We start from the raw sequence: 22,315 nt of genomic DNA, 5'->3' as shown, positions 1-22,315 counted from the left end.
TATTAGACTCCAAAAAGGATAAAAGAAGCATGCCAGCTTTTTTGCCTGGGAAACAAATCAAAAGTTAACTTATTAAATATGGTGAAAGTAAAATTTACCCCCCAATTTATTGAGTTTACACACAGCTCTGGCTTTGTTTGCAATTTTTTTTTCTTTTTATGTACCAGACAGTTCTGAAGACACAGTTTTCCAGGCAGCAAAAATACAAGCTGCTTTCCAAACACTTACCCGATGAACTGGTACTGGCAGACTCATCTTCCTCCTCTTCTGATTCAGAGTAGAACTTTTCAGTAGGTTTCTCCTTCTTTGGCTTGTCTAGAATTCCAGTCCATTCCTTTGCCTGTAAATAAATTTCAATTTAAGTTTACTTTGCAACCAGCAATACAAAAGTATTCAGACAACACATCGAATAAAAACATTCAGAGCTGTTGCTAAATAAATCATGTGAGCAAGTCAAGAGAAGCTATTAAACTTCTCTTACTTCACACAATTAGGAGAACTAGAAGTTTGGTACATACCCATAAAATGAGAGATGTCTTTTAGGTAGTCCAGAAAAAGATTTAGTAAGCTAGATTAAAAGCATCAGTAATGATAAATAAATTTCTATGCCAAGAGAACATGAAATCTGAGAGTTTTATTTCTAGATCCAGCTGACTACAACTGGAATGAAGGTTAAATCCACCACCTTAATAATCCTATTTTTTGCAGAAAACAGATGTAGACACTCAAGATAGCCACAGACAAATTATTTTTCACTTCCATTGCAATTCTCCAAATAAAAGTAATTTTTTGCCACCAAGAGAATGCCAAAATGAGGCAGTATTTCCGCCAGACCTTTTTTCTTTCCATATACCACTACGCTACTAGAGAAGCAATGTTAAAATTCAGGACAGGAGAGAAAAACAAACTGGCAGACAATTCTATCAATTATCAACAATGTGATACAAGCCTGCCTCATTGACTGATCTGATCTGGAATAAGACTTAAGTTTTGAAATAGGCTCTAACCTGAAAGGCTGAATAACTCTAGAGACACACTGGCTTCCTCTTTAACACCAAAAGTTGGTTGAAAATGCCAATATCCTTTGGGGTATATATGACAATTTGCATGTGGATTGCAGCTTAACTCAGCTTTACTCACATATGCTATGTAGGCACATGCAGTATTAAGGAAACCACAAAATTAATGAAAATTAGATACCCTCCAACGAAAATATTTGCAAAAACCGCAACATGGCTGAAGGATTTTCCAGTTTGCTTTCAGGTTTAAATAGTTTGAGGTGGATTTTTTTTACTTGAGGTGGATTTTTTTACTATGTTGTAGATGGATGTTACACCATTTGTTCAATTTCCTGCAATACTTTTTGGTCTTATGGGTTTGGTCTTATGGATGAAAGCACCTTGGCAAATTCCTTCATGCCAACCCTTTCATTTATAATCCTCTGCTTGAGCTGATTATCTAAAATTCTTTCCATAAAAACTTTCAGAAGTTTGTACAAATATCACTTTTCCTGAAATGTATATAAGAAGGTAAACACATTAGAGTACTAAGGAGAAATGCTTTTTCTACCAGGTTGCTGTCTACTGGCTTCTGTAAGTCAGACCTATTTTTTAAATTTTCTTGCTCTTTCTGTGTGTAACATCTCATAAGCAAATGATTTGATCTATGACTTATTGAGGAAGTTGGTTCATTACCAGGACTGCACACTTTTCTCTGTGTATCTGTTACAATGCCAAACCTCCAGGAGCACCATTGGCACACTATATACCAATATATTTACATTTCAGCTACTACTTAACAGCCTTCCCTGATATTCCAGCAGCATTCTGGTACCCAACACATAAATCACAATTCTTGTACCAAAATATGACTTTCCTTCAGAGTTTACACTGCAGTAACAAAAAGCTATTGCTAGTAGATGACAAGCCCAATGTGTAAACACATGACTAATGCACTAGTAGCTGACATTTTCCTATCATAAACTTTCCTAATCCTCTTCAGATTATCTGAAATGTAAACCCTCATCTCTTCCAAACTCGACACTTTGAAGCATACATAATCTAATCCCTTGCAGCTGCTTTTTGTTTTTTGCATTACCTTTTTCCTTTTTGTTTTTGTTTGTTTAGCCTTGGATTTTTCACAAACCAACCTCTTCATTTCTGACTTTGGTAGTCCAGCTACACTCAATTAACATACTGCAGCAGAGTGGAGATAAAAGATAGGAAATCAGAAGTGAGATGGAGGTGAAAAAAGCCTACTTACTCCAAAAATGAAGCAGAAGTGGCTACAGTTTAGTCACTTCTGTCATTGAAAAGAACTAGCATTAAGCAAGTTGCCAGATGCTTGATTTCTAAGATAAAATAAGCAACAGGACATTCCCACGCATCAGTGGCTTTCAACACAGCCCACAGATAGTATTTAAATACTTCTAGTTTTGGGCTAACTCTCTGTATTGACGAGTGCCTTCAGCAAAGTTACTTTCGGTGACGCAGACGTACCGACTCAGCCACGTCGACATTTCGGACAGAGGGGTCAGGTGCCACCTCTGGCCAGTCAGACAGCTCCAGGTACCCAGTGGCTCGGCTGTTCAGCGTGTGAGACAAGGTGCCAAGCTGGAAATGATCCCGATCTATTAAAAAAGCGGAGGGGGGGGGGAAGAAACACACAAACACTGTGAGCTATACCACAAGGAGCAATCTTAATCAGGGCTAAAGGTAATTGCCATTGTATTACCTCAAATGTCATGGAATAAATATAAACTAGGAAGCTCTTCATAGGTCAAAAAACTGATTTCAGTCCATAGATTACAATAATCTCCCCCATAATGGTCAATAAAAAAGCTAATCAGTCAGTGTGTTTAGAGGTGTTGCTCTGAAATGTAGCTTCTCTAAAAATTACTTTACTGTGAATATTAAGAATGACAGCACAGTTAAACAATCCATATACATGTCTTGGCACAAACACATCCAGAATTTTAATAGTTTTTCTTCAAAATGGAGCTCCTTTTAAAGCTTCAAAACTAGACCTAAGTAAGTATGAAAACTAAAATGCAAATTGTCACAATAATAGAGTATTTTTAATTTAGATAGCCTGATAGCCTTTTAATTTGAGAAGACAGACAATGAATATTACTGGTAAAACAACAGGCAAAACACAGAGGGAAAATTGTTATTTTGGAGAAAAAAATATCTACAGAGATTCAATTTATTTCAAATTCATATAACATTTGAAGTACTCACATTAAGAATCATCTAATTGTTAAGTCCAGGTAAAATCCTAGAGCTATTTTCCTAAATTGAAGAATAGTTTTCCTCAAAAGACATACCTTCTGTTATTTAAATAAAATTTAAAATCTACATGAATAGAAATAGATCATTTTGCCAGGGTTTATTGTTAGAGAAATGCACTGTGCACCTTGCTTGTTGAAAAGCAAGTAAGCAGACTGAGCATCCTTGCATATTAATCTTTTCTGTTTGCTAAGTGACACAATTTGTGAGAGTATTTGAAATAGAATAAGCTGCCACATTCCTTTACACAATGAACATTTACCAAATGATTTTGGCAGTTATACCTTTAAAAGGAGACTCAAGCAATGGGGCAGGTTTCTGTGCCAGAAATATTTTTTTGGCATATTTGCTTAAAGCTCCACTCTTCTCATTCGGAACAATAAGCTGCCTAATAAATCTTGTACGGTCTCTGATGTCGTAGCTTTGATCATACTTGCCCAGATTTAATACATACTGGGTAAGCAATTTTGTCTGTGGAAAAAAACAGGACAAGAACAGAATACAAGTTATTTATGATTATTGATAACTCTGGATAAACATATTTAAAGAGGTAATAAAAATGAATGGTTATGTCAAACAAATGTTGCTCCACAGGGAATATGCATTTCTAAAGCTGCAAATGGAATTCTGCAGCCAAAGCACATGTCCTCTTCTGTATTGGGGAGGTGAATGCTGAGTACTGAGAAGCAGCCATGTGCTAGATTATTAAACTGCTGAAGTGGAAAGAAAGGCATCATTAAAAAAATAATCATATATGGCAAACCCGCTGAAGGGTCTACGTGAGGATAATGAATGTGGAAATACAACTAAAAACATGGCACTCAAAACTTAATCGGAAAAATATGCAGGACATCAAAACATCAGAGGGTATTAGGGGGCTGGCAAACTGCTTCTGCTGAGGTGTGTTTTATGAAGAGATACTGTCCCTGGCATAAGCAGTGTCTGCACTCTGACTGCACTCAGTTACTTTATCCTGAATTATGACCCATTAAAGCAGACACATGAATCACTGAACTGGATTACTGCAAATTATTTGCAGCGCATTTAGCTGTTACTTTTTCATAAAAGCAAGCTGCTGATGCCCTCTAAAAACCAGGATAAAAGACTTCTTCCATTTTTTTTTCTTAAAGCCTTCAGTAATATCAGTCATTTATTTATTTATGTTAGAGCAACTTACACTATCACAGGTTTTTACAGCATAATAACAGCTTCCTAATTTGATGTTTGAAAATATTAGCATCTTAAATAATTTTAACAATTCAGATAATTTTTTAAGCTAAGAAAATAATGTAAGAAATGAAGGAAACACAGAAAACAAAAATAATGTAGTGTAACCAGAGCAACACTGCTGAATAGACTGGAATCCACTAGATTAATTTGAAAAGTGTATGCTACTTCCTCTATAAACAACCAAACAAGAAAAAGAGCAGAAGTAATATACCATCCTAAGGAAGCAGATTTTGGTACTTCAGCTCAGAACATAAGATGCATAAGACATGGTTAATAACGTATAATCATGAGAGACTTATCCACATTATACAAAGAAACAACCTTGCATATATATATTGTTTATCATGCTGTTGCTATGACTATAACACAGTTTCAATCATTTGAGCAGAAAAACATGTCCAAAAAATCAGTTAATTTTTGTATATGCCATTTGCTAAAAAAAAAGGGTCAGATTAATAATTTTCAACTTGAGGATGCAAGTTGAAGTTTTTTTCTGGAGATATAAAAATGCTTTTTCAGAGTACTGATTAACTCCTGTAAGTGAGACACACAGTAAACAGAAAATGGTTCTAATTTAAACCCCATCAATGCAACATATGCAAGCATTTAAAAAATAACCTATGGTACCAGAGATTGGAATAAATTAGTGATTATACATTAGAATAATAAAACAGCATAGTTTAAAAAAACTGTCAATGAAATATTTTTTGTTTCTTTTTTTCTCTCTGATACCCGAGAATGGCTCTGTGAAAAAGTACCTCACTTCCTTGAGGTACTGTCTTAGTTCTGGGAAAGGCAAAACTTTCCCATATGTATTTCACAGTTTATTGGCAGCTAATTCTGTATGAGGGTATAAAATTTTAAACAACTGCATCAGACTGAGCCTACATAATCTGCACTCATGCAGGACTTACGCTGTTCAATGTAAATGGAATTGGAAGGGAGGGTTCCCAGGTAGCATGCATTAAACTAAATGAGGGATACCTCCTGCAGCCTTTGTCATCACTTCTCCACTGTAAAACAAGACAAGACTCCTCACTGACATGGCAGGAAGCTTAGGGGAATGGATCATAAAACACAATGATCTTAACCTGTGAATTGCTATAGGGATGGGAAAAGTTGAAGGCCTTGTCACAGAGGGCATTTTTTTTTTCAGTGAGTGTTGATGGAATTACATAAAGACAAATATGACAGATAAAGAGTTGATCCTGAAAGACTGCAACTCCTTTAACGGGATAATTTTCTCCATGATCTTCTCCCTGTTCCTCTTCCCTGTTCTGTCCTCTAAAATATAATTTTCATATTGTTCAATATAGATAAATATACAACAAACTTATAAACAAGAATGTTCTCTGTCTCCAAGAAGTCTCTTTGCAATTATCACATACACTATAGTTTTCATGGAAACAGAGAGGAAATCTAATTTAAAAAAAATTTTCTTATAGTAAAGCAATCAAACAAGTAGAAGATCTTTTCTACATGGAGGTAGCCGATAGAAACAATTTTTTTTTAATTAAAAACAAAAAAACCCCCAACAAATACATGTAAATTTTTCCAACAAGGGAGTTCTCAAAAGAAGCTGAAAATCATTTCAGCAAGCACACTGATTTGGTGAATCATGACAGATTCTGCAAACCATGACTGCTTCATAGAATAGTGACAAAGTATTTTGATCTGTGATTTAAGACACTTATTATCACATGTCAATATTTCCCGATATCTCTACATGCACATTGTATAGGCTGAATATAATTTCTTTTATCTCCAAACTGTTGAAGCCATTATTATTTTTTGTACACTTTGTTTTGGCTAGAAGGGTTAGGTTTAGGTATTTCTAGAACTCAATCATCCTCTAGCAACATTTCTGGAATTTTCTAGTGACAATAATTCTATTTAAGGATTTAATGCCTATCCTACATTAGCAGTAATTAATTTTTTGGTAGATCCCCACTTGAATATTTTACAATACAAGTTTTATCAACAGATGAGGCTCCACAATGAGACAGAAACAGTTATCTATCCACTCCTATATATCATTAGCTTTCAGTAACTTGATTCTTTGGACACACAAGATAAGGCTATTGTGCTAAACCACGACTGACATATCTATTTACAACCTACAACTACTTGGGACTTTTTCTGGTGGGAGTCCTACTGCATTACACTACAGAAGCCTATCAAAAATCAAAATCTCTATTTTTTCTGTTACATGCAAGAAGCATCTTAGGCAGCTACATGACATATTTCTCTTATATGTGCTGTCTAGCACAGGCAGGGTTTTATGACCCTAAGTGTTGAAAAAACAAACCAAGTTTATCAAAAAATACAGACAACCAGAGGGAAGTCTGTTTTTGCTACACACCTATCCAGATACAACTGAACCTGAAACTTCCTTAAATTATAGGGAAGTCTTTGAAAGTCCATGAGGTGATCTCAGGATTTAAAGTACATTTTAATTTTAAGAAATCTTGTTCAAAACCCTGTGAATGCATTCACTGTTTCACCATATACTTCAGGAAACTACAAGCAAATAAAATAATATACTTAGACAAAATGAGTAAAACAAGCAAGTCTTATTTACTCCAGAACTTTGTGCTTTTCTCCAAACAAGACTTAACAGAAGTTAAGTCAAGATGAGTTCAACCTGCCTTTCCCTCTCCTGGTGAAAGAGATCTTTTCATCTACTCAGTCAGCATTGAGTGCTTTCAATAAAGTGAAATTTTATCTTTGAGGTTTTCACAACTCCATTAACTTTGGATGAAATGGATGAATTATTCATAAAATTACTACATCATAGGATATGGTATGGAGATAGAAAACAGGTGACTGAGGAGAGGTGGACAGACTTACAACAGGGCAATCAAGTCCCCAAGATTTGACATCAAATTTTAAAAATTAAACTGAAAAATGGCTGGACTTTTTAGGAAGTGAATTAATGCCAGGAAGTAATTTTAATACTGAGTGAGTAGAGAAGAGTTTCTCCTGGAAATAATCATGTAGATATAGGAAGAGTGTTGTCAGTCTCTAATGGGAAACCCATGGTATTCCAGTTTGAAAGGAACTTCGAATCAAGCCAAGTCACCAGACATACACTGTCAGCAATTTTATGTGGATACCTTGACCGCTAGAGATAATAACTTATTTTTCCACAACCTAAAACTACAAGAGGAAAACACCCTTTGATGAAATTTATCATTTAGTAGGCATCTCAGAGACAGTTTCTTCTGCTTTATCATCATTACCATGTTTGAATAAAGAGTATTTTGAAGAGCACTTACAATGATGATTTAAAATGCATTAAGATGTGAAATGCATTGAAGGAATCACAAGAAAAAATGTATCACAGAAATCCACATGCAACAGATTTTTGACCAAATATGATGTAGAAGAATTTATGTGCAAAATTACAAAAACTATATGGAAAATTAGTAAATATAATGGGGTAAAAGAGGACAGTTTAGACAGTAAACCCAAATATTTTCTTATCTTAGTCAGCATTTTCTTTAAGAGGAGCACTGCCAGAGAGAAGTCACCTTTTATTACTGACCCATTTTAGACTGTATAAGCAAAGCATTCACTCCAATCTGAATGCATGGAAAGACACTTCATGTCCCACATGCCCTACAAAATAAAGTCTAAGATAGATCACCGCTGTAGTTGCATATAACTATCAAGGAACAAGAAGACATCACAGTTGCAGAGATGCAAAATCCTATGCCGTGCAAACTGTTTTAAAACATAGAGGTCTAGCAGCCCAGAAAAGTACATATATCAGATAATGTATTTCTTTTACATTTGGAAAAAAAAATCTTTGATTTTATAATCTTTTACAGCAATAATTGGATTTCCAGTGAAAAATTAGTGTCAAAATGGTACATTCCAGTCAGTGATGGGATTCACAGTGTTGTTACTTGGAAGAGTGAGGCACCTGGCACCACTCATAGCCATTGTTTTCAGCTGCTTGGAGATCTAAGTTCATGTCTTTTTTATCTGACATTTTTAGATTATTTTCACTACTAGTGATATTAAAACTCATCCAAGGTAAAAGGAAATAGGAAAAACTAAATCAAACCAACCAACAAAATAAATTTAAAAAAAGAGAAACTGGTTACTATCTTTAAATCAAGCATTGTTGGAAATAGAAAACAAGGCCTATTACTGGCATTTCCTTTTAGATACTCTGAACAAAAAAATGGGCAACTTCTTGTTCAAAATGACAGCACTTTCTTGAAAGCTCTGGTTTTGGTTTCAGAAAACATTAAATCACATCATCAAAATCTACTACCTGGTATAGTTAACACAATTTACAGATCTTCTCTATTTATGTGAAGTACAAATATCACAATTTCCAAAAGACACATACAAAAAAGAGTTTATCTTGTCACTATATTCACATTTATGATCCAGCACACACTTAAAGACTCATGATTAGATTTAGTCTATTACATTTCTTGAAAACATATATTCTGCTTTTCTTCATAGAATAATATCGACTAGGTTTGGTTACTTATATAGTAGAAATCATTACTGATCTATGCAGACTGTACAAAACCTGCCATGACTCTAAATACATACAATACTGAGTTTAGGCTTACCTGCTTTGAATTTGTTAAGTAGAGTTTTGCACCCAAGTTTAAGATCTGCAACTTCACAAGATCGTCTTCATTCGTGAAGCTCTTGGCTGTCTTCCTCAGAACATCAGGTGCGATCTTTGGAACCCGTTCACAGTACTCACCAATGAGCCAGAGGATGCTGGCTCTGGCTACTGGAACCTGAGACAACATTGAGCACTCTAAGTTAACAAAGTCACAAAGACTACTTGCACACTTGTATGTGTCTTTTGTTCAATAACAAGTTAAACAAAATACTATTTAAAGACAAGTGACATAAAAGTTATGCAGTGTGAAATTGAAAACAGCCACTGTGGAGGACTGAATATTCATAGAAATGTAAGATACTGATTCTGACCCAAAACCCATGACTTACCGGTTGATGATACAGTCACACAGAAGTGATATGTTGATATTAATAGTACAAGCTGATGAGATTTGGGAACACAGCCCAAGCCTTCAAGATGTGGTTGTGAATTCCTGCCACCAGGTTATAGTAAACACCTGCCTATCTAGTTTAGAAGCATATGTATTTCTTTATTTCTAGCTTTCCTTCATTTTTATTCAGAATTTTATGACAGTAAGATTTGTAGTTTTGCAAACAAGACCAGTTAAACTCAGAATACTGGTGAGACAGAAGTTCAAAATTGCAATTCACAATTTCTGAATGGGATCTACCATCTTAACTGAAACACTGACCAAAAAGTTCACATGGGTCTTACCATTTTGGAGCTGCTTGACAGTATCACTGAAATAACTGGCAGTAGTAGCTTTTAGATGAACTCCCAGTCTATGATGCCGAGTTCAGAAGCACAGCAATGCCAAAACCAGAGAGAAGGCGAAATGGAAAAGCACAGTGGGAAACAGAAGCTCATGCAACATGCAGTTTAGATAGAAGCAGTTAAGATTTAAATGAAATAATATACACATATTCTTTTAAAATATGTGTATATTATCTATATATTATTTAAAAGGTGAGCTTAGCCTACAGTACCTGGTAGTCAAGTTAAAAATTGCATTTATGTTACATACATCCCTTGAAAACATTTTTCTCTTTCCTTGAGCAGAAGGAAGAAAGAATGCAATGAGAAAGTTCAGAAGCATGTCTTGCATAGTGTCAACAGACTGTGGTGCTCCAACAGACTATGGTGCTCTAACATTCTGTACAGCCTCTTGTTCAACATTTTCCCTTGACATTTCAAAGTTCCAGTCTAGCAAAAAGAGACTGTAATTCAGGAAAAAGAAAAGTTTCCACAGCAATTTCACGAAATTTTATTGCTTTTTCTAAAAGGATCAGAAAAACTCATACTAACATTTTTCATTAGTCCTTATACTACACAGTAATCTTTATTACTAAGCTTACACTAATGGCAGGGTGAGTTTTGCCTTGGATAAGATTCACAGAATATACGTGCTTTAGAAACGCAGCATTGTGGTTCTCAAAGTATTAATTCTTAGTAACTTTCATATATGCTTTAATTGCTTTTCCAGCATGTCTGTTATTAATATATGAATATCTATTTCTCAGAATAACAACGGGAACCTAATATTAAGTATCTTACTCAGTAATCTCGTAACATTTGAAAGTACTACTTATGAAAGTATATTCTAAAAAGGTAAAATGGCTACTAAGCCTACTAAAGAAATACTAATCATGTTCGCAAGAATTTTTAAGGATTAAATGTGCTCCAAAAAGTTTGGAAACAACTCTGAATGAAGTCAACAACAGTATTTGCCTCTGTACTTGACATGGTTAAAAATATACATGCCAACAAAAATATAAAGAGGCATGTCATGGGGAAAACAGAGGACTGCCTCCACTGAAAGAAAAAGCACATAATTGATAAACAGAAGAGTCCAACAACAACAAGCAAAAGTCCTGTAAGAGATAAAGCTAATTCTGATTATGGGGAAGAAATTTAAGATAGAGGCAACATAAAATGCTGACAGTAGTATAACACAGTGATTGAACATATATAGATATAAGTAAATACAGATCAAGATACAGATGAATTATTTAATGTGAGTTGACAAAAAGTTAAATAGCCTTGGAATTTACAGTATGAGAGAGACGAACAAGCTACTGAAAAACTGCTACGTATAAAAACTTTAAACACTCAGAGTATGTTCGTCTGCAAAATGGTAAGACTGATGCCATTACTGTGCACTGATTTCAAAAGGGAAAGAGGTTATTTCTAATGTTCCAAAGGTTACACTGCATTAAGACCTCACACCCAATCTATTATTTTAAATTGGGCTAAAGAATAGTAATTGAGTGGTACATTAGATTTTCCAGTACTGGAGCAGTTCAAGTTGCCTACTGTACAGATAGATACCTCTAAATAAGAATATATAGGCAACTTCAGATTTCAGTTACGCTAGATTTGTTTTTCTAAAATATTTTATTACAGACATGTTAAAATACTAAAATTCTACAAGAGATCATCAAGTACCATAGTTTGGACAGGAGCCTACCAGAAACATTCTTTTTCATATTGTCGTCTTTTGATAAAGCAAACAGAGCTCACAGAGCAGACCAATTTCAGTAATAGCATTAATAATGACCTGCAAGTATCGCTCTTGTATTTTCCTAGTCAAGCACAGGACTACACTTTAAAACCACAATTAACTGTATTTAAATATATTTAAATAGTGCACATTAAGCACAGTGTTTTACTCATCAAGTCTTTTTTCCAGTTTGTAAAATAAATTTATTAGAGTAATAAACTAGTTTTACAATGGTAAATAATTAAACTAAGCAAAACCTCATTTGAAAAATAGTGACAATGGAAGACAGAAATTTCTTGTGAGAATCTGCCTTTTAACCAGGTGGTTAGCTTACTATGTAAATACTGCATATGTATTAAACACAATTTTGTGCCATAAGAATCAATACCAATTAGAGACTTTTTGAATCAAACCCTGAGCAGAAGGCATTTTAATGAAAAGTGTATGTTGAACTGATGAACCCAATGTTTCTGTGTCACTGGATTCATTTGAGGTCAAAATCACACAATATTTTCAGACTTCTTTTTCCCTGTTTAAGTCTTCCAGTTCTCAACCATGTAATATCAAATACATGATCCTACAGCTGTTGTTTCCAGGGTACTCAAAACAGCAAACAAGAAATGAAGCCCCTTCTAGACCTTCACTGCCTTTTCCAGTATAGCTTAAGTAGGGACCTTGAATTGACAAAAACGCAGGAAATAATACTTTCATTATTCAGCCCTGCTCTGCATTATCCTCAAAGGCAAACAGGATTGTAAATTACTTTGCCTGATGTTTTATTCCATATGGCCCGAGCAAGTGGTTAAGTGCACTTTTTAAGCCTTTAGTACCAGGAGGCAGTTTCTGTTGCCATTTCAACCCATTACCTGTCTCAAGGAAAATAAATAAATGGTTACAAAAGAAAAACAAAAAACCAGCCAGACACTCCCCTCAAACCAAGACTCTGGTTACTTACAGCAATTAGAGAAAGATACCATAAGGACTTTACAGACTGCTCTAAGCAGCACAATTGAAAAACTACTGAAAGGTAGTTCAGCTCGCAATATATTCACACAAAACACAAGGGTAAAGTACAACTTTAAAATCACCAGTTAAAATCTGTCACAAAATGAGAGCTACTCAAATTGCAAATGAAGTGCAATTTTCTGCATCCAGGAGAAAATTTGCATGCTAGCAATTTTTAAAAATTTTACTTGGAATCAGAAATGGAAAGAGGAATAAAGTTGATTTGAAATGTCAGACTGACAGCAAGAAGAAAAGGTACACAGGAAAGAATAGGAGCAAAAGAGAAGTATTCATTTTTTGTTTTCAAGGACTCATCTATTCTTTGAACCTCTACATATAAAATTCCTTTAAAAGAGAATATTTACTGGGGACTGCACCTCTTACAAAATGTACAATTTTCTTTTTAAATTGTGTTTTATTCAAGCAGAATATTTACTTCAAGTTCAGTGTCCCTGGACACAATATCCCATTGGCAACATATTCCTCTCAAATTCTAAAAAACCACATAGATATCCGAGTCAGTAAAAAAATTGTCAAATTATGAGAATTGTTTGTTAAATCATTACTAATACAAAAGTTTAAAAATTATTTATTAAAGTAAGAGGGTAAAAAAATGTGGCTAGAATCTGAAACTTGCAGAACTGAAATACACACAAAGATACGGAAGTCATAGTTCGTGATACCTTCTCTACCCCACAAGAAAGGAGAACTAAATTAAAGAAAGCAAGCTCCCTGTTCTGTGAAGCCGTATCAGAAACAGAACTATGAGCAGTATTTATGTAAGACTAGAAAATCAAGTTTGTTATTTGTATGAACAGAGCAGTGTTAAAAACTATGAGTCCACTAGTCTTGTAATAATAATAATCCCAATCCAAAACAGTAAATAATAACATTTAATTGCATCCATAAGTGACGTGATTTTCCTCGCATATTCAGCTCTTAAAAATTACACATCACTATCTTATTTTTACTCTATATTTGGAATGTCTTATCCAATCAAGAAGTATTCTTCCTCATCTCTAGATCAGAAAACCCTTTAGGCTTGTTTAATGCTCCTGTTCATATTCTAGAAGGACTAGGAATAAGTCTGTAATGAAAAACAAGAATGTAAGAATTCACCAACTATCAAAAGAAAAAAACCTGCCTTAACAGTACTGTAAGAGAAAAGTCACACTGGAAGTCAAGATTCCCATCACCATATAGTAGTCCTTATGAAATACAAAGTACCATAATAAATAATTTTTCTAAAAAATGAAAGGCAGAAACAAATTTGGAGACTACTGGCCTTGTAACATTAAGAAGAGAACGCAAAAACATATTCTACACATACTGATGAATTCCCAAGGCATTTCTAAGGAAAAATACATTGTGGAATCACGAACATATTCAGAGAGTTGTAGAGTTGTTAAGTCAGTGTTCTGCAGAAGTCAAAAGGCAGGCAACACCAGTAAAGTGAGATAAAAAGCACAAAACAAGCAGTATCATGATATCATTGCATAAGATTTGTCTAGCATATCTGACCACTGGGCACGCTTCTGGTCACCCTACTTTAAAACCTACACATCAGGAAAAGGCAAAGAGAGGGGGGAATTGTTGATCAGACACATGGAATATGAGGAGAAATTGGAATTTTTAGATTAGTAAGCATGATGATGTGGACAGTAAGTAGAAACTTCCAGTAACTTTATTCCAGAAAATACACTGGAGGTGCATCACAATTAACTTCTCCTAGCTTTAAAACCCTTTCCCTAAAGCATCAGATTTTGTTGCTGCTGGAGATAAAACACATAAAACATTTTTTGAACTGACCCTTCTTTAAATGGCTCCTTCCCATAAGTGTATTTTCTAAACTTCTATCAGTGTAAAAGCTGTACACACTAAATTAATTAAGCCTACCTCAGAGTGCACGCCTAACACAAATAAGCACTACTCCAATCTCTGGCTCACAGTTTTGCAAGTCAATAAATTGCAAAGCATGACAATGTTATTAACACATTGACAACTAAATGGAAATTAGTTTAAAAACAGAAGTTTATAGAGATCCAATTATTCTCTTGTTTAATGCCTTCAGGACACCATCAGACATGTACTTCTCCATTACAGCTTTTGATGGGTGTGAGGAAAGGAGGCTGGAACAGAGCTAGATCACGCTGTACTATGCACTGCTCTAAGAACTCAGCAAGTACCACACACAAAATAGACCTCATGGATCTTTGCCTGGGCACACCTGGGATAAAAGTTTAAGATACAAATGAAAACACACACAAGTAAAGGAACAAAAGTAACCACTATTTTCAGATATGTAAGAAATAATCTAAGGACAAACTGAAATGGACCTAATTTTTATCATAATTTAGAGACAGGGATCTACAAGAGTTCAGCATTTTTAGGTGAACTTCCTGATATTCCTTATAGTTGGTCTTACTATTTTTCATATATGGTCCTAATATTTAGCTTCTTATTTAATTAATTTTACAAGGCAAAATTGTTATCTCCTATATATTCTATATCCCACCTCTTTCTAAATGGCTTCTGTGGATGAAGATGAGAACAAGAACAAGTAAATTTCAGAAAAGTAAATGACCTGAAAAAAACATTGCTGTGAAAGATATTCAGGCACCTCAACACTGCCATCACAATCTCAGGCTAGCACAAGTGAAATTTATAACAATATCAATAACAAAAAATCAGGCACAAATTCAAAAGTCTATTCCTGAGGTTACAACAATTTTCTTATTTTAGTGGCTCTTTACCATTGACTTGAACTAAATCATGACAGAACAATCAAAAAGCTTCTTTTTTCAGTACGGGCTTTTTGATTTAATAGTATTTAATTCTGTTAACAATTTCCTCTTCATGCTTTCATCTGTGTAATACCTAGTACTAAATTAATTTCAACTCTAAAAAGCAACAAAGAATTTCTTTGTTTACATTCCCTCATCCTTGAGTTTCCAGTCCATTCAAGCTCACATTTGGCTGCTTTTCCTACATGCAAATGCAAGAGTACCCTAAAAACAGGGGTATACGCCTGTATAGTGCTATAGGGTAGGTCCTCCATGTTTCAATCCTAATACTTTACAACAACAGAAGAGAGGCCAAGGGAAAAAACCAAAACCAACCAAAATGCCAAAAAGCCCCGTGAAAAGTAAGTATGTACACATGTGTGTATGCATGTAAGTATGTATATCATTTGTCAATATAATAATGGTCAGGAATCCTTGACAAAATCCAGACAAAACGCAAGGCAATTGTGTTATGTCAACTCACAACCACTTTTGCCATAATAAGATCAGTGTTTAAAGTACAAGTGCAGATGTCAGGAATTCCAGTAATACTATATTAAGTGTTGACATCTCAAACTAACACCTCCAGTAATTACATACTCATTCTGAAATGTATACACTTATCCTTTACAGAAGTAAGGAGTTAAGGGTTTGGACAAGATGATGTTTACAGTTTCCTCCCAACCCAAATCATTCTGTGAAGGAATACATTCATTTTCAGGCATTTTAAGGGCAGTCAGAAAAATATTACAGCACTCAAATTTATAATTATGAACTTCTTCAAAATATATTTTTTAATTCAAAGTCTTAAACACACCAAGAAGAGTAAGTGTGTTGAAGTTGTAATTTAAAATGTCATAGAAAGATGTCAAAAAATCACTTTGGAGAACCTACAGCTCCTTGTAGGTTCATTACTACATGACTCCAATTCTTCATCACCACTTCTTTGTTCTTGAATAAAAGCCAGGATCAGATTTTGATTTTTACTTTATTCCAATGACTGCTCTATCCCACAGACTGTCATCCTACCACTTAACATTTTCTGATATTCTATATAACCTCATATTGTAAAACCTGAGAATGTTAAAGTAGTTTAAGCACAGCATGTCTTCTCCCCATCCTTGTTATTTGACTTAAAAAAGGATTTTCTTTTCCACAAAACTTGGAGTATTTACTTGAAAGTATTAATTGTATAAAGTAGCTACAAAACTCTTCTAATTTTTAAACAGTACATTTAGAGAAGCAACTATTTTCTCTTGTAGAGTATGTGGAAATAAGAGGCCAAACTCATTTAGTAAAGTGGCAGAACATTGTTTTTGAAATTGTAATATCCCATCAAAATATTGCACAAATTTTCTGAAAATAAAGGTGATTATTATATATGAAGTATTACTTACTTTGATATGTAATTAGCAACAGTATCTTATTTTGATATGAGCAATTCAGTAAAATTTATTTTCTTTATATCAGTTACAAACTGATCATCAGCTCTTAGCAGCCAAAGATTTATTTAATTTTTCCATAAGTATGAACCAAGAATACCATCTTTCTTTTTCTTTTAATACTCTAAACTTTGCTGAATTCGACTATGGAGAAATGAAGGTTCGCTGATTTAGAAACTGCTCCATTATCAACACATATGTAATTTTGTGAAAATCAATAGTTAAATATGTAATTTTATGAAATTAAACAGTTCTCAACAGAAAAATAATTGTTGACAGATCAAAATATGACATTTTTGGTTAAGGATACAATAGATAGCTACTAGATGTCATAGCTACACTCTAATTTAGGACAAATCACTAAATGTTTTATCAATTACTGGGCCTGTGAGGAGAATTTGAGAGCTAAGTATTTGCATACCTAAAGGTCAATTAAGTCTAAAGACAGATAATGGGGAATAATTCAAATTTTAATGTTAAATACTACAGAATCTCAAAAACCCAGAAGATACAAATGCAACTTCAAGACACTGCAACACACTCACAGCAGTATATCTGATACCATGGAAAGATCATGTAATTTGGGGAAAAAGGTTTGAAATAAAACTTTCAAACTCCTCTCCAGATCATGAAGACAACTGGTGAATAATCCTTAAGTAAACTCATGATTTTCATTTCAATTTACCCACTCCACATTCTAAACTTGCTATTCATCCTGGAGTAATAGTTCTAGCAATACTTAGCATTTCCATGGATCTCTTTAAAAATAGCTTCCCATACCTAAGGCACAAATTGGAGCCATCTGATAGCTTCTACTTCCTTTCCACTAAGATCATGAAAAGAAATATTTTATGTTAAAAAAAAATATTTTGTATTTCTCTAATATACCTACTTCCATTTACAGCACAAATTCAAAGGAGATAAAAATCTCATTATCAGTTGACAGGGCAAATAAGAGTGTATGAACAAATACTCACTGTAATGTTATCCAAGAGTTTGGCCATATGCTTAATAATTTCACCATGGTGTGCCGGCTGAGTTTGCAGCAGTTTCTTAATGACAACAACACTTTCAGCAACTACAATTTCTGTTTTAGACAAAACAAATTATTAATTTTAAAAGCATTTATGCAAAAGAAAAAGCCATAAATAATTGATTGTAAAAGATGTAAAAGCTTTCCAAATACGCTTTGCCGAAATGAATTATATTAATTTGGTAAGAAAGAGGTAAACCGTTCTACTAAGTAATATAAGTTCAGCTTCCTGAATCACGTTACAACCAGGAAAAAGAGGACACAAACATTCTAAATGTAAAATTACCAACCTAGTACATACTGTATGAAACTACTTTTTAGTGAGGCTGCAATTCAGGTTTTTCCTATAAAACTGAGGAACAAGTGCAAAAAAATCTGATTTTCATTAAAATGATGAATATTCAAAAGTAATTTGCAGTCTGCAATGAGAATAAAAATGCTTGCATTAAAAGTAACAGCTCATTCATACGCTAGAGAAATATCTAAACACCTCCTTTGCATTTTTTCTAAATGCAAAGAATGTTTCTGCATATAAACAGTTTCTCTCAGGTCTGTAACCTAATCTCTAGTACATTCAAATGAAGCTTCTAAATAGCAAGCTGTTGTAAGATTCATACCAAAGTTATGCACTGGAGTGCTTAACTACTGCAACAAGTAACATTCACAGCCTGATCAGCTTGTATGAAATGTACAATTTTTGAAGCTAAAAAGACCCCACATGAGCAGAGGCAAGCTTCCATGGAAGAGTAAACTCATGTAAGGAAAGATGAAGAAATCTAACTACCATTTGCTAAACAGAGGTATTCCTCCATTTCTGTCTGATTTAATCTGACACATGGACCATTCATTGAGCAATCAACATGCTCAAGCTTCAATAGAACAGTATGGGGCAGAGATGTCTAAATTTTGTGGGGTTGTGGGCTTTTCTTGCTGTTTTGGGTTTTTTTGAGAAGGCAAACTTCCTTATGGAGAAAGGCCTTCCAAGAGCTCTGAGCATATCGTTATGTCATTTGCCTCTGAAATGCTTAGATTTTAGCTTGTAGCTTTTTGTGTCATCTTTTATTTGACATGACATTTGTCATTTTTCTAGACTAACTTCTTGAAGCAAGGTTAACATCTCAAGGTCTTGCACAATCCTACAGATCAATTTAATTTACACTGTATTTTGCCAGATATTAAAATAGGAAGCCACTTCTTGAAACTTGAAAATTACAATCTGGAATATTTATAGTGGGGAACATTGGAAGGGCAACTTTTGTCATTCAGTATTTTCTGAAACAATGAACAGTTAAGAAAAATAAAACTGAACCCTAAAAAATGAGTGCACATGAAGTTATTGTTATAAACACTTGTTGACAATGTAAAACTGACTATGGTAATATCAACTGCAGCAGATGAGATGTCACCATAGGAACTACTGTCATGCTATCTGTGGGAGCAAACTTAAAAGAAAATAAACCAGAATTGTAAACAATTTGTTAATCACAACTGTAAACAATTTTAGACTAATATGGTTATTTTACAAAAGTCTAGATACTGGGAAAAAAATACAAAACAAAATCAAAATGCATTTGTATCAGAATAAGGACTGGCATAGTCATACTCTGTGAGGTTTACTTTGTGCACATAAAGGATACAAAAATGAGCAGAAATAAAAGAGAAACACTTATGTTCAAAACCATAATAAGCTCCAGCAAAACACTAGAAGGGGAGATAAAACTCCCCTTCTGAATATGCAGTAAGAAAATTTTAAAATGTAACTCCTACTAGAATTATCAAAGAGGAAGTCCATACAATGCAATGATAAACGGACACACGAATTTTGAAACAGTCTAAATCATATCTAAAGGATTATAAAAAGTAAATTAAATTCTTAAAATAAAGACTGAAAATCACAGAAAATCTGATCAGGAATGCCTTTATCAATAAAGACTACACAGGGTACCAGCAGTTTAAATTTTCTAGTCATAGTAAAAATCTTAGTTTCTTCTAACAATTTTGAAGTGGAATTGATGTGGATTTTGATGTGGAATTGACTAAGTAGAACAATCTCTGAAGACCTTGCAGCCTGACAACTTCTCAAAAACTTAAAATATACTCAAGTCATACACTGTTCCAGTTTGTCAAATAATGATGTACGCAAAAAAATTAACAATGAAGCAGAAAGTAAACTGTAGAACTAAATTAAAAACTTCTTCCATAATTGAGAATTTGGCTGCATTATAATAGAACCTTAGAAAATCATCTCAGCATGGAGTATATTACCAGAAAGCATTCAAAAAGTGAATTCGGATATAAAACATTTGAAATCATTAATGTTACATCAAATTTTCTTGCACTTACATTAACCCACATTCACAGCAACTAAAACACACAAGTGAAGACTAATTTATCCACAGTATATAGTTTGTCTAACTACTTTTTCTAAAAGCAGCAGAACTGCATCAACTGGTTTTGGATACGATGCCATTTTGGTTGGTGCTCCTTCCCCAAAAACATTCAAGGTCAGGTTAGATGGAATTCCAAGTCACTTGGTCTGTACAATGTGTCACTGCCCATGGCAGGGAGGTTGGACTACATGAAATTTAAAGGTCTCTGGGAGGTTGGACTACATGAAATTTAAAGGTCTCTTCTAACTCAAATAATTCTGTTATTAGGGATACTAACAATGCTATTAAGGTTAAAAACAATCTAAAAGGCAATTACTATAGCTAAATACCCAGACGACCTAACTTTCTGCTTCTCAGAACTAGCCAAAGCTTAAGCTTTTACCTTGCTAACTTTTCCATCCTTATAACATCAATAACAAATCTCAGGAACCCTATTAATAGATACAAACTGGATGCTACAAGTTGCTTTTCTTTAATGCCATTCTAACAGTAATTTGAAGAGATATGTACTAGTATCTTATACATCACACATATGTATTAACAGTTCCAGTAATTTTATGAATTGTGATTTCATATAGATTTGCAGGGCAAAAAATGTTTTAGCTATACATTCTACAACCAGGCAACTTTCAACAGAAAATGGAAGTCATCCATCTATGAAAAACCTGCAGGATTTCTAGTACATGCAGCACAGTCAGACAAGAGACTTCCTATAATCCCTATATAATTCCTATAATGTGTCTCTAACATCTAAAATTACTTTTATGGGCCAAACAGTCAGTTGAAACTATCAATGCACTTGTTTAAAGGAAATGAATCAAATGCCAAATGTCACACTAGAGAAAGAAAGCAACTTTTCTTTTTCTCCTTCCTTCAGCAGATGAGGAAGGAAAATAATTCTCAGCCCTCGACATGGCTTCACAAAACCACTTTCTTCAGGAGTCAGTCAAGTTTAGCTTGCGATAATCATTCACTAAGGCAACTCATCACTAAAATTTCTAGAGTCTGTTGCACTTCTGTAGCTCAAATGTTGTCCTTTTTTTTACCCCACATACCACGGCTTCTCTGAGTAAGGAAAATCTGACTTTAAGTCACTTCTAAGCAAACAAAGAATATTTCAAGAGCAGTTCTTGATATCCTTGTCCTGGATAAGGTCCTGACTCTTATCACCCAAGGTGCAGAATGATTAACTGTAAAGCTCTTGCGCCAGATATAACCAAGATAGCCTGAGTGTTGGGTGGTATCTACAGTTACAAGCACATGGAATAAGAAGGCACTTTTCCCACAAGCTTGTACCTCAGGATTCTGTTATGGTTTGGTAAAATTAGTATGAGCACCTCTCTTTGCACTCAAGTGCAGAATTCTTCATAATAAGAAAATAGTATAGAGAAAGCATAGCTGACTCTGCTGTCAAAAACCTCAGAACCTGCTGGAGCTACCAGCTTGTGCTTCATGCTACACAAAGCAGCAGGGCTACTTTCAGGCTTCAAATGACCACGAAAGAAGCAGCAGAGCAAAAAGACTGCTTGCATGCTTTAACAGTAAAAGTTGGGGGAAAGCAAGACTAACCAAGACTCTTAAATCTATTCTCATCCACTATGCTAAAGCTCTTTTTTATTCCCTTACCATGCCAAAACTCTTACATTCAGTAAGCTGTGACTATCAGTAATCTCCTGCCACCTGGGGAAAGGTACCATGTAAATTATGCCACTCTATACATTCCTTGAAAGAAGGAATAAAGAAACTGCAGTTATGGTAAAGCAATTTGCCAGCTGCCAGGTTTAAAAGATCCTCAATATACCCTTTGCAGTCTTTCAGAACAGTAAGCACAAGAAGATAATTTTATTTGCTAGACAACTACTTAGAAACAGACATGAAAACTAATCTTGTTGAGACAGACTTTTGTATACACACATGCATATATGTGTGTATATAAATATATATATACATGTTGAATCGCACTGAAGAAAATATTAAACTGACAATCTATGATAAAAGGAAAAAACTTCTTCCTCTTATCTTTGTTT

At 34.3% G+C, this 22,315-nt stretch overlaps 1 protein-coding gene across 1 annotated transcript in view; it reads right to left on the bottom strand.

Moving 5' to 3' along the window:
• The window catches only part of AP3B1 (adaptor related protein complex 3 subunit beta 1), a 153,782-nt gene that overhangs the window by 65,522 nt on the left and 65,945 nt on the right, over positions 1-22,315 (bottom strand). The window contains exons 14-18 of the mRNA XM_063181494.1: positions 17,843-17,952; positions 9,113-9,289; positions 3,572-3,758; positions 2,499-2,629; positions 229-340 (exon numbers count right to left, since the gene is read on the bottom strand). Of these exons, the coding sequence (XP_063037564.1) occupies positions 229-340; positions 2,499-2,629; positions 3,572-3,758; positions 9,113-9,289; positions 17,843-17,952 (717 nt within the window). The remainder of the gene's footprint in view (positions 1-228; positions 341-2,498; positions 2,630-3,571; positions 3,759-9,112; positions 9,290-17,842; positions 17,953-22,315) is intronic.

This window comes from Melospiza melodia, chromosome Z (genome assembly GCF_035770615.1).
Source record: "Melospiza melodia melodia isolate bMelMel2 chromosome Z, bMelMel2.pri, whole genome shotgun sequence".
In the NCBI taxonomy this organism is placed as follows: Eukaryota; Metazoa; Chordata; class Aves; order Passeriformes; family Passerellidae; genus Melospiza; species Melospiza melodia.
Note: the sequence above shows the minus strand (reverse complement) of the source record. Positions and strands in the feature narration are given on the sequence as shown.